At 38.1% G+C, this 18,757-nt stretch overlaps 1 protein-coding gene across 8 annotated transcripts in view; it reads right to left on the bottom strand.

Annotated features, from left to right (window-relative positions):
* Positions 1 to 18,757, bottom strand: part of NBEAL1 (neurobeachin like 1) — a 181,925-nt gene that overhangs the window by 24,943 nt on the left and 138,225 nt on the right. For all 8 annotated transcript variants that reach the window (XM_066279146.1, XM_066279151.1, XM_066279145.1 and 5 more), the window contains 5 exons: positions 15,104 to 15,234; positions 11,723 to 11,832; positions 7,276 to 7,393; positions 5,759 to 5,856; positions 2,892 to 3,008 (listed from right to left, as the gene is read on the bottom strand). In XM_066279146.1, coding sequence (XP_066135243.1) covers positions 2,892 to 3,008; positions 5,759 to 5,856; positions 7,276 to 7,393; positions 11,723 to 11,832; positions 15,104 to 15,234 — 574 coding nt within the window. The remainder of the gene's footprint in view (positions 1 to 2,891; positions 3,009 to 5,758; positions 5,857 to 7,275; positions 7,394 to 11,722; positions 11,833 to 15,103; positions 15,235 to 18,757) is intronic.

Genomic DNA, 18,757 nt, shown 5'->3' with positions numbered 1-18,757 from the left:
TAAACCATATGAAGTCACAAATGATTAGCTATGATATAAATTTTATATTTTTTATATTTTAATTTTATCAGCATTACATAACAAATATAGTATTACATGTCCATCAGATTATGGTTAAATAGGGTGTTATGGGTTACCCTACATGTAGTAAAGAGTTAACATAGCAGGACTGAGCCTGCATGCAAGGCTGGTCCTTTGCTGCCTTCTAAGAACTTGGCGGACAAAGAGTGCCTTCCATTGATTTGAAGTTTGTCCTCAATGATGAGGGTGGCTCACTGTGCCTACACTACCTGTACAAAGAATATGGTTCACGCTGAACACCAGCTTTCCTCCTGAGAGGATGAAATTTAGGCATGGTATGCAGAGGGGACCTACGCAACTAAACCTGAATAAACACCTTGGGGGCTGGGTCTCTAATGAGCTTCCATGGTAGACAAAAACATATTTATGCAGCTCATTACTGGGAGAAATAAGCATATCCTGTGTGATACCACTGGAGAAGACTCTGGTAGCCGGTTTCCCCAGAACTTTGCCCCCTATGCCTTTGCCTTTAGCTGATGTTGCTTTGCATCTTCTCACTGAGATCAATCTTAGCTGTGAAAACAACGGTATGTTGAATCTGTGAATCCTTCTAGAAAATCAACGAACCTGGGGGTGGTCTTGGAAACCAGAACACATCATAGAAATTAGTCACTATTTTTAAGCATTTTTTTTTTCTTTTCATTTTTCTGAAGCTGGAAACAGGGAGAGACAGTCAGACAGACTCCTGCATGCGCTCGACCGGGATCCACCCGGCACGCCCACCATGGGGTGACGCTCTGCCCACCAGGGGGCGATGCTCTGCCCATCCTGGGCGTCGCCATGTTGCGACTAGAGCCACTCTAGCGCCTGGGGCAGAGGCCACAGAGCCATCCCCAGCGCCCGGGCCATCTTTGCTCCAATGGAGCCTTGGCTGCGGGAGGGGAAGAGAGACAGAGAGGAAGGAGAGGGGGAGGGGTGGAGTAGCAAATGGGCGCTTCTCCTGTGTGCCCTGGCCGGGAATCGAACCCGGGTCCTCCGCACGCACGCTAGGCCGTTTAAGCTTTTTTTTCTATTTGTTCCAGGTACCTGACTGCAATACTTTTGGAGAACAACCAGTTTTTAGAGTTTATATTGTTGAACGTTAAATCACTATCTCAAGAAACATGCATTTAGAAAAAGTGACAAAGATTAATTTTGAAATGTTCTTCACAAACATGTGAAAAAAGATTTATATTAAAATATTATGGAGCTTACTATAACATTGTTTACCTGACTAAAATTCAGTATAAAGCTACAATTCATACACTCTTATAAAAAATTTTACAGTAAGATCAAAAAATTCTGTAAATATTTCCCATGATGTTGAACCTGAGAAACACATCACAGTGATGCTCTCTAATGCAGAATTTGACAAACTAGGCCTACAGGACAAATCCAGCCTACTACCTGTTTTGTAAGCTAAGAATAATTTTACATTTAAAAAAAGTTATATATGTGTATATATTATATTTATATATGCACACACACATATATACATAATATTCTTGACTTTGTCTTTGAACCACAAAGTCCAAAATGTTTACTACATGGCCCTTTAAGTAAAAGTATACCAACCTCTGCTACTTTCGATGAGAGTTACTGCTTTTTCTATATACATCTCCAAACTATTCTTACTTTTTTTCTTAGTGAGAGGAAGGGAGGCAGAAACAGACTACTGCATGCACCCTGACCGGAATCCAACAGCCAAGCCCACTAGGGGGCGATGCTCTGCCCATCTGTGGCCCTTGCTCTGTTGCAACTGGAGCCATTTTAGTGCCTGAGGCAGAGGCCATGGAGCCATCCTTAGCGCCCTGGTCTAAATCACTCTAATCGAGTCTTGGCTGCAGGAGGGGAGGAGAAGAGAGAGAGAAGCAGGAGGTAGAGTGGGTGGTGGTGGTGGTGGGTGTGTGTGTGTATAGAAGCAGATGGGCACTTCCCTGTGTGCCCTGACTGCGGATCAAACCTGGGACATTCACATGCCAGGCCGACTCTCTACCACTGAGCCAAATGGCCAGGGCCTATGCATACTAACTATTTTTGCTAAAAGTTACTATTATCTGTTCTAACCAAATAAATAGGTATAAATGCATTTCATATATACATTCTGAATCATTCAAAGATTCAAAGGAAGTCAGTATGCATATTTAAACATTTAAACTTTTTTTTTTAAAGGAAGAGAGAAACTTGACAGGAAGGGAGAGAGGTAAGAAGCATCAACTCGTCATTGTGGCACTTGAGTTGTTCACTGATCGCTTTCTCATGAGTGCCTTCACGGAGGTGGGGGCTCCAGCTGAGCCAGTGACCCCTTGCTCAAGCCAGCGACCCTGTGTTCAAGCCGGAGACCTTGGGGTTTTGACCCTGGGTCCTCAGCATCCCAGGTCGTCACTCTATCCACTGCATCACCACCTGGTCAGACAGCATTAACTATCTTTTTTTACTTGACTACTCCTGGTATTAGCAATTAACAATTTGACTTATTGGGCCATATTTTATACACGATCAGACATTATAATAAAGAGCTATTTTAGATTCCATCTACTCATCATCTCAAATGTCACAAAAAGCAATTTTAATAAAATTATTTATTCTTCTTCATTGTATATATAGCCTAGGAAAATGAAAACTAGAAAAAGGGCAAGAGAAATGGTTCAGACTGCCAGTCAATAGTGAACAAGAGCTTTCAATAAAAATCCAGTAACAGATAACTCAGAACTATTTACTATTTTTGATTAAATATTATAATCAACCCCATACATTGAAGAATTAAAGGATTATTGAGGTGTACAGAGTTCATATAAAAAACTCTTTACTATTACTCAGTTGGATATTACCTCTATAAAAAATGACTTGAGTTCAGGGAGGTGTTGAAATAGGTTTAGGATTGATGTCTCGGTTTTGGTCTGCTTCTGCTCTGCTTCCTCTGCTGATAATCTAGGAGGGTGTGGTTCCTTTAAAATAATTTTAAGAAAAAAATAATTTCATAATTATACTAAAATATCTCTCACTGTATTCTTTTACACTGGGCTCTAGCTACAACAGATTACATGCCATGCACCACTGCTAATATGAAGTCACTGCTCAGACTATTCCCTATGCAGAGTTCCTACCATCTTCACGTCTACAGAAACCCCACTCTACTTTAAGGTTTTTGTTACTGGTATCTTCATAAATATCTAAGTCAGGATTAATTATCCTCTTCTATTGTTTTCCTGAACACAATACTTTATTTAATATTGCATTTATCACTTATTTCTTTCCATGTTGGATTACATATACTTGTTCATGGTTTTCCTTCCTATTAGACAATAGGTATTGTAAAGTCAGAAATCAATTCTTTATCATTTATGGATTTTCAACACCTAGAACAGTATCTTAAATATCTTAAAGCATCTTAGTAGATGCTTAATAAATGTTTGGTAGAATTAAATACATTATTTAAAAGTCAACGGTTATAATACAGGTTGAATCTTTAATTCCTGAAATGAAAATAAAAATGTCAATACTATCAGGATCAAATTATAGATATTGTTGCATTTCCTTTCAAATAATTCTTTTTTTCTTGACAGAGAGAAAGTCAGAGAGAGGGACAGATAGGGACAAACAGAAAGGGAGAGAGATGAAAAGCATCAGCTCTTTGTTGCAGCATCTTAGTTGTTCATTGATTGCATTTTGTAGGTGCCTTGACTGGGGGGCTACAGCAGAGCAAGTGACCCCTTGCTCAAGCCAGTGACCTTGGTCTCAAGCCAGAGATGGTGAGTTTCAAGCCAGCGACCTTTGGATTCAAACCAGTGACCATAGACTCATCTATGAGCTTGCGCTCAAGCCGGCAACCTCGGGGTTTTGAACCTGGGTCTTCAACATCCCAATCTAATGCCCTATCAACTGTGCCACCGCCTGGTCAGGCATCAAATAAATTATTTTTTTTAAACTTAATGTCAGAGACATAGAACAGTATTATCTTTATAAATAAAAAGAAAATAACAAATCAAGCTAACATCCCAAAGGCATAGTTACAATGCAGAATAGAATTTTTTTTCAGACTAGAATTTTATCTAAAAGGGATTCTTCTTATCTGACTCACAAAATATTAGATTACAGGTAATAGATGTGACATCAACAAATACTTTAATATTTAAGTCTCAATTATTCATTTATTTTTCACTTTATTTTAAATCAAACACTAAATTTTGTGTCATTTTTTTAAGGTGATAAAAACTAATTAGCATTACTCTGATTTTAAAAAAGGAAAATGTTATGGTGAAAAACATTACAGAATTTATTTCAAAGCCCAGTGAAGTGTCCTGTTTTATTGTTACATTTGCCTTCTGTTTCAATCAGCAAGTAAGAAATAAAACACTGACTTTAAGTATGACTATTGTGTAAAAATCAATGTTGAAGGCTTTAAATAAATTGTTGCTAAGGAATATAGCAATTATAAAATTTAGTCTGATAACTGAAAAAACAGAAGTACATCTATAAGCCAGAGTTCAGACACACTGTTGCTGTAATAAGTGTGGAGATTTCAATTCAAAGAACATTTACAGCACATATTCTATATGTAAGAAAGATACAAAATGATTAAGAGAAGGTTGCTGCCTTTTACATGTTAATAATATAGTGAGGCAAATAAATATACACCTAACTAAGGCAGAAAGTGTCAGAATCAAGATATCAGTAACAGCCCAAAGAACATGGGAAAATGATCTAGTTCAACAACGAGGCTTACAGCTACAATTTAAAGAGGAAATGTGGTATGGTCGAAAAGCTTTGGAGTTAGACGGTCACATATTCAAATCCTGCCCTAGTCACATTCTAGTTGTCTAAACTCGGAAAAAGTAGTATTTGACTTCTCTAAAGTGTTTGCAGGCTAGGTATTATTTTCTATGAGGCCTGACTTCATCATCTGAAAATGAGGATACTGTGATTGGATATTTACTATAAAGGTTGGGTAAATCACCTAGCACTGTGCTTGCACAAAAAAATCAAGACTGAATAAATGGCATATTATTGTATATGGCTCATTTCTAAATTCAGATACTAATAAAGATCAAGACATCTTTGAAAACTAACATTGGATTAACTTCTATGAATCCAAAGCTGTGTGCAATCAGAAGACAATTTGACTTCGGGTACTAGTATGGGGAAAGAAATATAGCAATGTTTACAATTTAATTCTATGTTTTATATTCTATACTTTGAATTTTAGGACTGCGTTTGAGCTCTGGGTGGTAACTCCCCTCTTGAGGCAGATGTCAGCTACTAAAAAGTCTTAGAGACAGAACAAGTCCCAATATAAGGGACTGTTAAGCACTGTTCAATGGCATACCCTGACTGGTATTTGGTTAGAATTCCCTCTCCATTTAAATTAAAAGGGGAGTAATATCTCAGCTGACAGGGAGCCTTTGATTTCAGCATTTCCCCCCCAGAAATAACAAAATAAGGTTACTGACTTTCTGAGTAACTCTAAGTTCTCTGTAATTTAAGAGTAATAAACTGTGTATGTGGATTTTGTTATTTCAAAATAAAAACAGTCATTCAAACCTATTTATTTTTATTAAATAACACTATATTTTCCCCAAATTCTAAATAATTCTGAAATAAGGTTTTAAATCATTAAAATCCTTGAAAATACTGGTAGTACTATTACTTAACAGTTAAATTCTAGACTTTTTATATATCAATAACTTTTATGATTTACCTTTAACAGTTGACAAGGTGTTTGACCAAAATTGTTAATCATCCCTTCTAAGGCTTTTCTTTCCTTCTCATCTGTTAAGGCATCCAGATCCACAGCTCCTAAAACCAGAAGTAGTCAACTCAGTAGAGAAGGAAGATAAACCAGCAAGCCACACAAACTGATTACTGTATCAAGAAACTGATTAGTATATTTTCATCAAAATATTATTCCATTTTTTAATTTATAAGAATATTTTAGGCCCTGGCCAGTTGGCTCAGTGGTAGAGCGTCGGCCTGGCATGCAGAGGTCCCAGGTTCGATTCCCGGCCAGGGCACACAGGAGAGGCACCCATCTGCCTCTCCACCCCTCCCCCTCTCCTTCCTCTCTCTCTCTCTTCCCCTCCCACAGCGAGGCTCCATTGGAGCAAAGATGGCCCGGGTGCTGGGGATGGCTCCTTGGCCTCTGCCCCAGGCGCTAGAGTGGCTCTGGTCGTGGCAGAGCGACGCCCCGGAGGGGCAGAGCATCGCCCCCTGGTGGGCGTGCCGGGTGGATCCCAGTCGGTCACATGCGGGAGTCTGTCTGACTGTCTCTCCCAATTTCCAGCTTCAGAAAAATACAAAAAAAAAAAGAATATTTTAAAGTGGTAATATTTTTAAAAAACAGTAAAACATCAACATTATATATGAAAAAAGTAAATTTCATTCACTGTCTAGAACTAAAATATTTTAAACACATTTAAGAGGTAGTCTGAAAGTCTCTCTTAGAAAAACTATTTTCCTGTTTGTCAAGCTGAAATACTTGTAATAACTATATAAAAATATTGCTATAAATTACTGCTTATCTAACAAATGTTGGGAAAGGTGACATTATGGTTAACTTATTATACCCAGCCATACCTAATATAAATTGTTACATAGTTAGTAATTGGCAAAACTAGTCAGTCTGATTTCAAAGTCTATGCTCCCAACCACCATGCTATACTACCTCCCTACACACTTTTATAGAATAAAAACATGCTTGTGTATTTACAAAAAGTCACATGGGCTCTGTTAAAATTCATATAGCTTCATACTAATCACAATCATCAGAATTATTAGCTTTATGGAAGGATTAGAAGAGAAAAATCTTTCTTATGCCTTTCAAAGCCCTCAAAATATGTTCTTGATCTTGAGCTAATAAACATTAGACTGTCATCTTTATCGTTAAATAAGTTATTTGTAATTCTAAAGGTATTCTTTCAATGTCTGTTAAAAACTTTAATACTAACTATTTAATGTAGGAGCTGATTGAATAAGAAACACATGGCCAAAGATTAAAAACATTTATACCACCAATAATCGACATTTATAATTAGGTTTGGTTTAACTACTATTTATCACAAAAGTAGGTCTCTTATCTTTCAAATAGAAAAGATCACTAAAACTATTAATAAAATTAATTTTTATCATGTTAGTTATGTCCAAAATACCATGTTATAAACACATATTAATAACACTTTCTACCGATAAATGCAAGAGAAACAGTATATAGGCTTATACCTTCATAACTACAGTAATAGAAAACATTGAGTGCCTCCACTGCAGCTGGCCCCCTTTGTTTATAGCCAAAGATCAGATCTATCCATTCATGAAGATGAGCAGAAACATATTCAGACTCCTGGAGAAAAGAACAAATAAGTAATAATTAATACAGAGATACTTTCCAACTACAATGTCAATATGGGTCCTATAAAAGTGTAAGAAAAAAAATGAAAGTGCAAAGTAAGCATTTTCACATAATATCTTACCACTGTAAATAAAATTACCTCAAAATCATGTTAAATAGTTATTCAGCACCTATAATATATATTGACTACATTCTATCTTGTACAATGTAGACACTATTTACTACATATGCATCTCCTAACTAATGGGTGAAAAAAAATAGCATATCTTCGGATAGCCCAAATATTAATGACAAAAAAACTAATGAGAGCTCTGGCATGCATTTTTGTTGTAAAATTTCTGTTGAAATAGTTGTCTAGAAATTCAATTCAAGGAAATAATAAAACCACAATGGGTAGATGAAAGATTCTGCATATCATGCCCTCCACCCATCTCTCCAAGGGCTGGGCTGGCTGGCAGGCAAGCAGAGACAGAAAAGGAGGCTCAATGTTTTAGTTACATAAAAAACAGAAAGGGTGAAAATGAACTCCTGGATCTAGAAATGGAGGTTCCAGGCAGAATGTTTTAAAGTGCTAACTGGCTTCTTTTAGCTGCCTGTGATCAAGTATAGAAGGAGTAAGATGAGTTTTAAAAAAACTGTTCCAGTTTTAAGCATAATTTCAAAAAAAAATTTTTATTTTTTTTTTACAGAAGCCAGATCTTACTGAGTTCAAAATAAAATTCTCTCTCATTTCCAGGATCCTTAGAGTCAAGACTCCCAAAGTGACAAATGGCCTAAATCAATGATCAAATCAATGTCACCTGTGGTCTCAAGCAAATGTTTAGTTCAGGAGTGTGGCTGTCAAACACTCTGTCGAGACCTTTTTCCCTCAGAGACGCACTCAAGAGAAAAATTGAGCATCTTAAGAATATTCAATTTAGACAGCAAATAAAGGGACGGGGGAGATGCTCAGGGGGAGAAGGACAACGGGGGGGGTAATGGGGGACACGCTGTTGGGGGGTGAGGTATTATACTGAGTGGGACACTTGAATCCATATTGACATTATAAATTTAAAAACTTAATAAAAAAAGATTAAATTTAAAGAAAGAGAGACTAATCTAAAAGTGAAGTCACATATGCTATGCAAATCAAGACTTAATATCTAACCCTCATTACAATTTCAGCCTATCCTAGAAAATGACCTTTATTTAACCAGTCAATCTGGAATTACCCCATCAGCACTAGTGAGGTAATTTGCATAACAGACCCTGCTGTTCCCCCAAAGATGACCTGCCTAAAACAATCCGGTCCGTGTTAGACTTCTGTTTTCCACCCCCTTCTGCCCACAGAAGCCTTCCATTTTGTACACGTCAGGGAGCCCCTTTCTAGAGCCTGGATGAGATGCTGTCTGAATCATGAAATCACCAAATACAGCCAATCAGATCCTTAAATTTACTGAGCTGAATTTTATTTTTTAACGAGAATCTTCAGGGCTTTTTCCCATAGTAGCCTCTCACACAACCCAAAGGAGATAAGGGACTATTTTGTAAAGTAATATGGGAGGCTTTTGTCAATAGAGTTGACGCACAAGAAATGCATAAAATTTTAAAAGAAATTATATTAGTTCAGTCTGAAAGAGATAGAAGCTGTTGAAAAAAGAATACAGACCCTTAGCTTCCACGTTACTTGGTTGAGAAAGAGGCTGACAAAGATGCTCAGTAAACAATTTTATTTTGTTAATGGAGAAGAAAGAATGGCTGGGGTGGGGCACAGCTCAGGACTATAGGAGTACACCTAAAGAGCCAGGGAGAAGCCCTCTGAGGGCACAGCAGTGAATCCTGGTCAAGGAACTGAGCGGGCGTTCCTTCCAGAGTTCTGACTGTAAGCCAGTCACTGCTCGGTCCCTCTTGTTTCCTCTCCCTTTTGAGTGAGTTTCTATTACAGCTCTCCCCTTGTCACACTACTGTGCTTAGTGGGAGCAGACAACCTGTCTTTACCTCAGGCTTCTGGTCCAAGAGGAGACAGATCTGAGTAGTTCCTTCTACACATTAACACAGCTAACAAGATTCTGGACCTCAGGCCTCATGCCTGAATGAAGGATCAGCATACTGCTGTGTGCCAAATCTCAGCAGCTGAGAGATCGGTAGATTGGTCCAATATAGCCACACTCATTTATTTTGCACTATGATGGCAGAATTTTGACACAGACCTTATAGCCAATTAAAATATTTATTACAATGTCTTTTCCAGAAAAAGTTTAAAGATCCCTGCCTTAAAGAGGTGAGACTCTGGGAGGGCCTGGAGAAGAAATATGTATACTTTGCATGTTGGAGAAACACGAGTAATTAGTGGCCAGAAGGCAGACTCTGTGTGGTAGATTAAAGATGGTTGCAAATTCTTTCCACCATTGAGAGACGGAATTTACTTTCTCTCCTTTTGAATCTGTACTGATTCTGTTACTGTTTAACCATTTCAAGATGGTAGAAGTGATACTGTGACAGTTCACAGCCTTACGCCAGGAGAAAGTACGGAAGCTTCCACTTGTACTCTTGGGGAGCCCTGCAGTGCCATGTAAGAAGTCTGACTACCCAGAAAGGGAGACCACATGAAGAAAAGATATCCTGAGACTACATGAAAAGGAAGAAAAGTCCAAAATGCAGTACCTCAGTGAAGCCTACAGGGCTCTAGTCTTAGCTGTCATATGACCCCAGGGCATGAGAACCTCAAGCAAAACCAGGAGAACTATCCAACTGAGACTGGTGAACACACAGAACTGAGAGATAATAAATGGCTATAGTTTAAAACCAATAACATTTTGGAATAGTTTGTTATACACAGATACATAACTGAAACACAAACTTCTAACATCTTTTTTTTAACTTCTTTTTTTGTGTCTGTGTGTGATCAAGACAGAGAGAAGGAGAGATAGGGACAGACAGACAGGGAGAAATGAGAAGCATCAATTCTTTGTTGTGGCATCTTAGTTATTCATTGATTGCTTTCTCATATGTGCCTTGACCAGGGGGCAACTGCAGACCGAATGACCCCAGCGACCTTGGGCTCAAGCTGGTGAGCCTTGCTCAAACCAGATGAGACCGTGCTCAAGCCATCGATCTCAGGGTTTCAAGCCTGGGTCTTTTGCGTCGCTCTATTCACTGCGCCACCGTCTGGTCAGGCTAACATCTTTTTAATAAGAAGCATGCTTTCCTGAAATCCTGGATCCTGACTACATGTCATAGATAATATAGAGAAAAGCTTCTGAGAAGTTTCTGGTTATAATAAACAGATTATTTTTCAGGGTTGCTTTATTCATGCATAGGGTTATTACTTAACAAGTATTATAATCTAATCCTAAATATTATAAATTTGACAAACTATATACTAATGACAAGGAATGTTCACAAGTATTGGCCTAATTAATTTAGAGTCTTCAACATTTCAGTTTAGATAGAGAACTAAGTGGGCTATTGTGGGGGAGAAAAAACACATCACTTCCAAGAGAATATAGTATCAACATTACCCTAACTCTCACTATCCTTCAATTTCAAACTGACAATCTGGCTAAAATCTAGTAATAATTTTTGTGTGGCAATTAGGATGTAGCTGTCTTAGTAAAAACTTACTGAAATCCTTCAGAAACCAAAAGTGTACTTATCCTTAGATTTGAACAAATATGGGAACTACAAAATATCAAACTACACCCAGTCTGTGACTGAAATAGTTTCACATACAACAGGCAGATACCTTAAAAAACTGAAATTTTTTTTGTTATATATCCATGGATCTTCACTATACTTTCACTATATAAGAAGATTCATAACCTCAGAATAAATTACTATATTATACTTTCTAATACACCATATATAACAGGTTACAAATTAATCTAGAAAAATAATAGTTAGATATACTTAATTCCAACCTCTGGAAAACACATACATCTTTATTTTATTAGTCTCTCTAATAACTAAATACAAAAATCTTGCCTGACCAGGTGGTGGTGCAGTGCAGAGCGTCAGCCTGGGACAGTAAGGACCCAGGATTGAAATCCCAAGGTGACTGGCTTGAGTGTGGACTCATCTGGCTTGGGCTCTAGCTGGGTGACACAGGGTCACCAGCTTGAGTGTGGAATCATACACATGAACCCCATGGTCGCTGGCTTGAGCAAGGGGTAACTCAGTCTGCTTTAGCCCCCCAGACAAGGCACATATGAGAAAGCAATCAATGAACAACTAAGGTGCTGCAATGAAGAATTGATGATCTCTCTCCCTTCCTGTTCCTATCTGCCTCTCTCTCTCTCTCTGCCCCCTTCTCTCTCTATAGCTTAAAAAAAAAAATCTTACCAGAGCTTTCCTATGTTTATAGATGAAGTCTTCAGCTGACTTAGCCCATTTAGGGAGAATGACATCATTTACTCGTTCTTTGGAAACTTGTAGACGACCCAAGTTAAATTCTAAAACATGTAAAAGATAAATGTATCAAGTCATTTTAGATTTAAATAGATCAAGTAGAACAAATATGAAGGCACATTCCTTAGCAAAACTGAAGGCTTTTCTTCTCTCCTTAACTAAGAGTGAAAGATGAGACTCAAGTTCCCTTCTTGATATAAATTTACTGAACATGAAGAAGTAATTCTTATCTATTGCATTGCACTTATCAATTGATTAAAAAGGTAAATGAAAATAAAAGTTTTAAATTAGTTATTACTCAGTAAATCAAATTAAAAATTGATTTTTTTTGTTGTTGTTGAGAAAAGTGAGGGAAACTATAGCTATGACCAAAACCTTAATCTGAACAAGTGCCAGATTAAGTATTTTCTTAAATTAAAACTTAATTAACATAGCCCCTCTAATTGTTAATCTACAAAATAAAACTCCTTAGAAATTTTTTTTTTTGTTGTTTGTTTTTTTGTTTGTTTTTTTTTTGTATTTTTCTGAAGCTGGAAATGGGGAGAGACAGTCAGACAGACTCCCGCATGTGTCCGACCGGGATCCACCCGGCACGCCCACCAGGGGCGACGCTCTGCCCACCAGGGGGCGATGCTCTGCCCCTCCAGGGTGTCGCTCTGCCGCGACCAGAGCCACTCTAGCGCCTGGGGCAGCGGCCAAGGAGCCATCCCCAGCGCCTGGGCCATCTTTGCTCCAATGGAGCCTTGGCTGCGGGAGGGGAAGAGAGAGACAGAGAGGAAGGAGGGGGGTTGGAGAAGCAGATGGGCGCTTCTCCTGTGTGCCCTGGCCGGGAATCGAACCCGGGTCCCCCGCACGCCAGGCCGATGCTCTACCGCTGAGCCAACCGGCCAGGGCCCTTAGAAATTTTTGGTATAACTTATGCCTTAAACTCACTTTAAGATTTATACTTGCCTTATAGGAAAACAACATATTTATATACCATTATTCTAGATAGATAGATACTGACATCAGAAAGATCTGCTCATCTAGTTAGAATCTAAAGATGAGGTTTTCCTGTTCACATGGTGTGGGAAGGGAAAAGTGTTAACACAAAGACCTTCATAAAAGAAGCTGCCTTAAAATATCAGCGTGTCTCAAAGTAGGAAAGGGGTTTCATGTCATTAGTGACATGACACATGGGGCCCAACCACTGGGTACCAGATATTTTTTGTCAGCCACCTAATAGCCATTCTTTCTTTTGTAGCAGAGCTTTAATTTTATTCAAGTTGGCCATCCTTAGCCTTATAATGTAGGGGTTGGCATATGACCTAGCTCTGGAGAATGGGGGTAAGTTATGAGAAAGGGTTTCCACTCTTAAGAAATGATACAGGCCTTGGCTAGTAAGCTCAGAGAATAGAGCATCGGCATGGCAGACGAATACCCCAGGTTTGATTCCCGATCAGGGCACACCAGAGAAGCAACCATCGGCTTCTCTCCCTCTCTCTCCCTCTCTCTCTCTGCTCTCTTTCTCTCTCACAGTCAATTGGTTTGAGCATCAGCTCAGGCACTAAGGATAGCTCAGTTGGTCCGAGGCATCAGCCTCAGGTGCTAAAAATAACTCAGTTGATTTGAGTATCCGCCCTAGGAAGGGGTTGCCAGGTGGTTCCTGGTTGGGGCACATGTGGAAGTCTGTCTATCTCCCCTCATCTCACTTAAAAAAAAAATAATACAAAGAATTAACATTCTTACTTCTTTCTATTACACCATTATATCTACTAATGCTACCTAGAACTGCATTAGTCATTTGTAACCATGAGAGGGTCTAGCCAAGGACAAAGCCAAAACACTTAGAATTGCAGAGTGAAAATACAGAAAGAACTTGGCTTGGATGACATTGTTAATCCACCTGAAACTATCATATCTACGGGTCCTTGTGTGAGAAAATACCAAATTTTCTTGCTCACACAATGATGAGTTGTTTTTATCAATATGTTTTTACTAATTAATATAATACTATTACTGATTAATATTCATTTGCACTGTAACTAATATACTCTGCTTTCTCTCACCTACTTCATTTCAAATAAAGCAGCCATGTATAGTTAGAAATGGAGGCCCCCAGGAGAGTAGCACAAGACAGTAACTGGCTTTGGTGAATGTCAGAAATTGTCAAGCTAAAAGGACTTGAAATTCTGCATCCAAATTTAATATGCTCATTCCTCCTATCCCAGACACCCTGCTTTAGAAGACCCCAGTCCTATGACTAAGAGTCTAAAATCAGACTCAGTCAACAGACTCTTCTGGTTTTCTGAAAGTGACCAATTTAACTGCCTCACTCTGAGAAGCAGGTGCCCTGCCTCCAACAGCCTGTCGTGTCCCAGGGTGCATGACCAAAGGACGCAAAGCCCTGAATATGTTCTCCCAACCTGACAAATCATTTTACTGAGCAAGTGAGGGTCAAATATTAACATTACAAAGTAGGAGAGAAAAAACATATTGGTAATGGTCCTTTGACACTGTGAAATTTCCCTAAAACCACCAGTAGTAACAGCTTGCCAATTTCCTTATTTGTGCATAAAGTAAATCTAAAACTACCTCATAGAAAAAGTATTTGGATATTTTTAAAGACTGTATTTAGCTCCATGATTCTCTCCTTCAAAAACATGATTTTTCAAATATTGTGAATTCATCATCATTATTTTCAATCTGCCTCCTATCTTCTGCTCTAAATCAGGAGTCAGAAACGTTTTAATTAAAGGGTCAAATAATAAATATTTTTGGCTTTGTGAAATCTATGGCCTCTTGCAACTACTACACAAAAGCAGTCACAGTCAGTATGTAAATGAATTGACCGGCTCTGTGCCAACAAAATTTTATTTATAAACACATAAATTTGCCCACGGATTTGGCCCATGGACCTGTAGTTTGCAGATCCCTGGTCTAAATCATCATCTTATCTAACCTAAATACGTTTAGCGTAAGTAGCAATATGGCTGATACAGCATATGGCCATTTTTGTTTCTCTAGTAACAAACAGCCTGTCGTGTATGTACTGTGTATGTACTGTGTATGTACTAACAGTACATACACAGTACAGTGTATGTACTGACATATTCTCTTACCAATTCAAATTTTACTTATCTTACTTCACTGTAACACTGGTCTGGAAAGTAAGACGAGTATCTGGGCATCAGTAAGCCCTGTCACTGAGTAATACACACAGACAGGATGAATCTTAAATTATCTATAGGACATGACAAAAATTTCCGGAAAGGTATTTTTCAGGATTCTCCACTGCGCCCTGTTGTGTCAAATTTGTTATCACCTATTTCTTACGATTTTGATTTTCCAAAAACTCCGGGAAATAGAAGAATTCAGGAATAAGTTCCTTCACATCATTTGGATTGTCCATGAGAGCCTGCCACGTAGCGGGGATGGAATGGAATTGTCGGTCTGCACAATCGAACCTGCATGCAGGGATGGAAAAAGGTGAATGCTGAATGGGAACAACAACAGGCATAAGACAAACCTTTAAACTCCCTCAAGTTTTCTAATAATTTTCTTTTCTTAATATTTCTCTTTGTCTAAAAACACAATTTTCTCTCCTTATGACTATCTTAATAACTATATTCCCCATACTGCAATTTACATCCCCATGTATATTATATAACTACCCATTTCTACTTCTTAATCCCTTTGAAAAATGACACAATTTTTCCTCAGTAAAATTTATTACAGAAAGTAAATAAATATTATTTGGATATTTTTAAATTGCAGAGTTTAGCCTGACCAGGTGGTGGCGCAGTGGATAGAGCGTCGGACTGGGATGCGGAAGGACCCAGGTTCGAGACCCCGAGGTCGCCAGCTTGAGCGCGGGCTCATATGGCTTGAGCAAAGAGCTCACCAGCTTGGACCCAAGGTCGCTGGCTCCAGCAGGGGGTTACTCGGTCTGCTGAAGGCCCACGGTCAAGGCACATGTGAGAAAGCAATCAATGAACAACTAAGAAGTCGCAACGCGCAACGAGAAACTGATGATTGATGTTTCTCATCTCTCTCCGTTCCTGTCTATCTCTGCCTCTGTAAAAATAAATAAATAAATAAAAAATTAAAAAAAAAAAAAAAGCCTTTAAATTGCAGAGTTTAAATATTAAGTATTATAGCACTGATATGCCATTAAAAGATCTGTAAGAATGCTGACTTAGCCCTTGACACATAAATATCTTTATAAACTCACTATAAACCACAGTGATTTAGGGAAATAGTTCTGTGGCTAAAGCTGGTGTGTGTGTGTGTGTGTGTGTGTGTGTGTGTGTATTTTGAATTTTATTGATTTTAGAGAGAGATGGAGAGAGAGAGAGGGAGTGAAAGAAACATTGATTTGTTGTTCCACTCATTTATGTATTCATTGTTGATTCTTCTATGTGCTGTGACCAGGGCTGGAACCTGCAACTTTGGTATATCAGGATGCTCTAACCAACTAAACTATCCAGCCAGGCCTAAAGCTCTTATACTTTACTTGCATATACTATTATGTCATTTTAACTTTTAAAATTCCATCATGGCTCTAAAGTAGTTAAAAGAAGCTCAACTGGTCACATTGCAATTTTATAGTGCTTTCTGTACCACAAAAAGCATAAACTCCTTTTAGTTCATCTCCTTTGATATTATTTTCTTGGACTTATTAAGTAACAACTTACTAAGTGATGGTGATGTCTAATTTGACATTTTTATCCCTACAAATCTTGGTTTGAGGCTAAGCTAAACTTAGCAGAACTCTGAATTTAATTATTGTTGATGATTACATCATCAATAAAGTCTAATGGTAGTGTCTTCACATTCAAGGAGAGATATAACTTTAATGGATGCATCATTTTGTTTACGTGGGAGAACAGGTTTATTGAGATATAGTTAACATACACATAATTCACTCTGTTTAAAAAAGATATTATTTATTGATTTGAGAGAGAGAAAGGCAGTGGGGAAAAAGCAGGAAGCATCAACTTGTCTTGTGCCTGGACTGGGCAAGCCTGGGGTTTCAAATCAGCGACCTCCAGGTAAACACTTCATCCACTGCGTCATCACAGGTCAGACCTAATTCACTCTTCTCAAGTGAAAAATTTAATAATTTTTAGTATAGTCAGAGTTCTGCAAACTCTTGTATCTATTGGCAGTCACTCTTCACTCACCCTGCCTCTACCCACTAGTCTACTTTGTTTCTATGAATTTGCCTATTTGGGTATCTCATATAAATCATATACATGATGGGAACTTGGTGCCCTGCTTATTTCATTTATCATACTGTTTTCACGGTTCATCCACGTCATAGCATGTATCAAGCTTTCATTCCTCTTATTCACTCATGGCCAAGTAATATTCCAGTATATGGATATATTTGTCCACATATATGTGGTTTTATTTCTGGGCCCTAGATTCTGTTCCATTGGTCTGTATATATCTTTTTCTGCCAATACCATGTGTTTTGATTATCATGGCTCTGTAGTATAATTTAAAGTTAAGTACTGTGATAGCCCTGGCTTCATTCTTCTTTCTCAGAATTGCTTTGGCTATTCAGGGTCTTTAACGGTTGCATGCAAATCTGGTGACTTTTTTATTCTATTTCTTTTAAAAATAACATTGAGATTTTGAAAGGGACTGCATTACATCTGTGTACTGCTTTGGGTAATATGGCCATTTTAACTATGTTGATTCTTCTGATCCATGCACATGGAATATTTTTCAATTTCACTGTGTCTTTTTCAATTTCTTTCAATAATGCTTTGTAGTTTTCAGTACTGTATATAGATCCTTCACATCCTTTGTTAACTTTATTCCTTCCTAGGTACTTTATTTTTTTGGTTGCAATTACAAAAGAAATTTTTTTTCTAGTTCATTTTGTGAAGTTTTATTGTTGCCATATAGGAAAGCTGTAGACCTGTGTATTGATTTTGTATCCTGCTACTTGACTGCACTGATTTATTGTTTCTAATAGTTTTTAGGTGGAATGTCTGAAGTTTCTATATCTAGGATCATGTCATCTGAAAAAAAAGTGGAACCTTTATTTCTTTCCCACTATGGATGCCTTTTATTTTTCTCTTACCTGATGTCTCTGGCTAGGACTTCCCCTACTCTGTTGAATAAAAGTGGAGAGAATGGGCATCCTTGTCTTGTTCCTGATTTTAGAGGAAAGGCCTTAATTTTTTCCACCATTTAGTATGATACTGGCTGATGGTTTGTCGTATACACCCTTTATTATATTGAGGAATTTTTCTTCTATACTCATTTTATTGACTGTTTTAAACATAAAAGGATGTTTAGGCTCTGGACGGTTGGCTCAGTGGTAGACTGTTGGCCTGGCATCTGGATCCCAGTTCAATTCCTGGTCGAGACACACAGGAAAAGCGACCATCTGTTGTTTCTCCACCCCTTCCCATTCCTCCTGCAGCATGGCTTGACTTACTTGAGAAAGTTGGCCCCAGGTGCTAAGGATGGCTCCATGGCCTTCCCTCACGTGCTAAAATAGCTCGGTTGCCGAGCTACAGAGCAACAGCCCCAGATGGGCAGAGCATCAGCCCCAGATGGGGGTTGCCAGGTAGATCCCAGGAGGGGCACATGTGGAAATCTGTCTCTCTGCCTCCCTGCTTCTCACCAAATAAATAAATAAATAAAGATAAACATAAAAGAATGTTTTATCAAATGCCTTTTCTGTGTCTATTGATAAAATCATATATTTTTGCCCTTTGTATTTTCGATGTAGTGTATTACAATCAATTTATGTATGTTGAACCATCCTTATACTCCTGGAATGAATCCCACTTGATTGTAATGTACTATTTTTTAAATGTATTATTGTATTCAATTGACTATTTTGTTTCGAATTTTTGCATCTGTATTTAATAAATATTGGTGAGTAGGTTTTTTGTGTTGTCCTTACTAGGTTTTGGTTATTATAGTTATGCTGGCCTCATAAAATGTGTTAGGGAGTATTGCTGC

Source organism: Saccopteryx bilineata, chromosome 5 (genome assembly GCF_036850765.1).
Source record: "Saccopteryx bilineata isolate mSacBil1 chromosome 5, mSacBil1_pri_phased_curated, whole genome shotgun sequence".
In the NCBI taxonomy this organism is placed as follows: domain Eukaryota; kingdom Metazoa; phylum Chordata; class Mammalia; order Chiroptera; family Emballonuridae; genus Saccopteryx; species Saccopteryx bilineata.
Note: the sequence above shows the minus strand (reverse complement) of the source record. Positions and strands in the feature narration are given on the sequence as shown.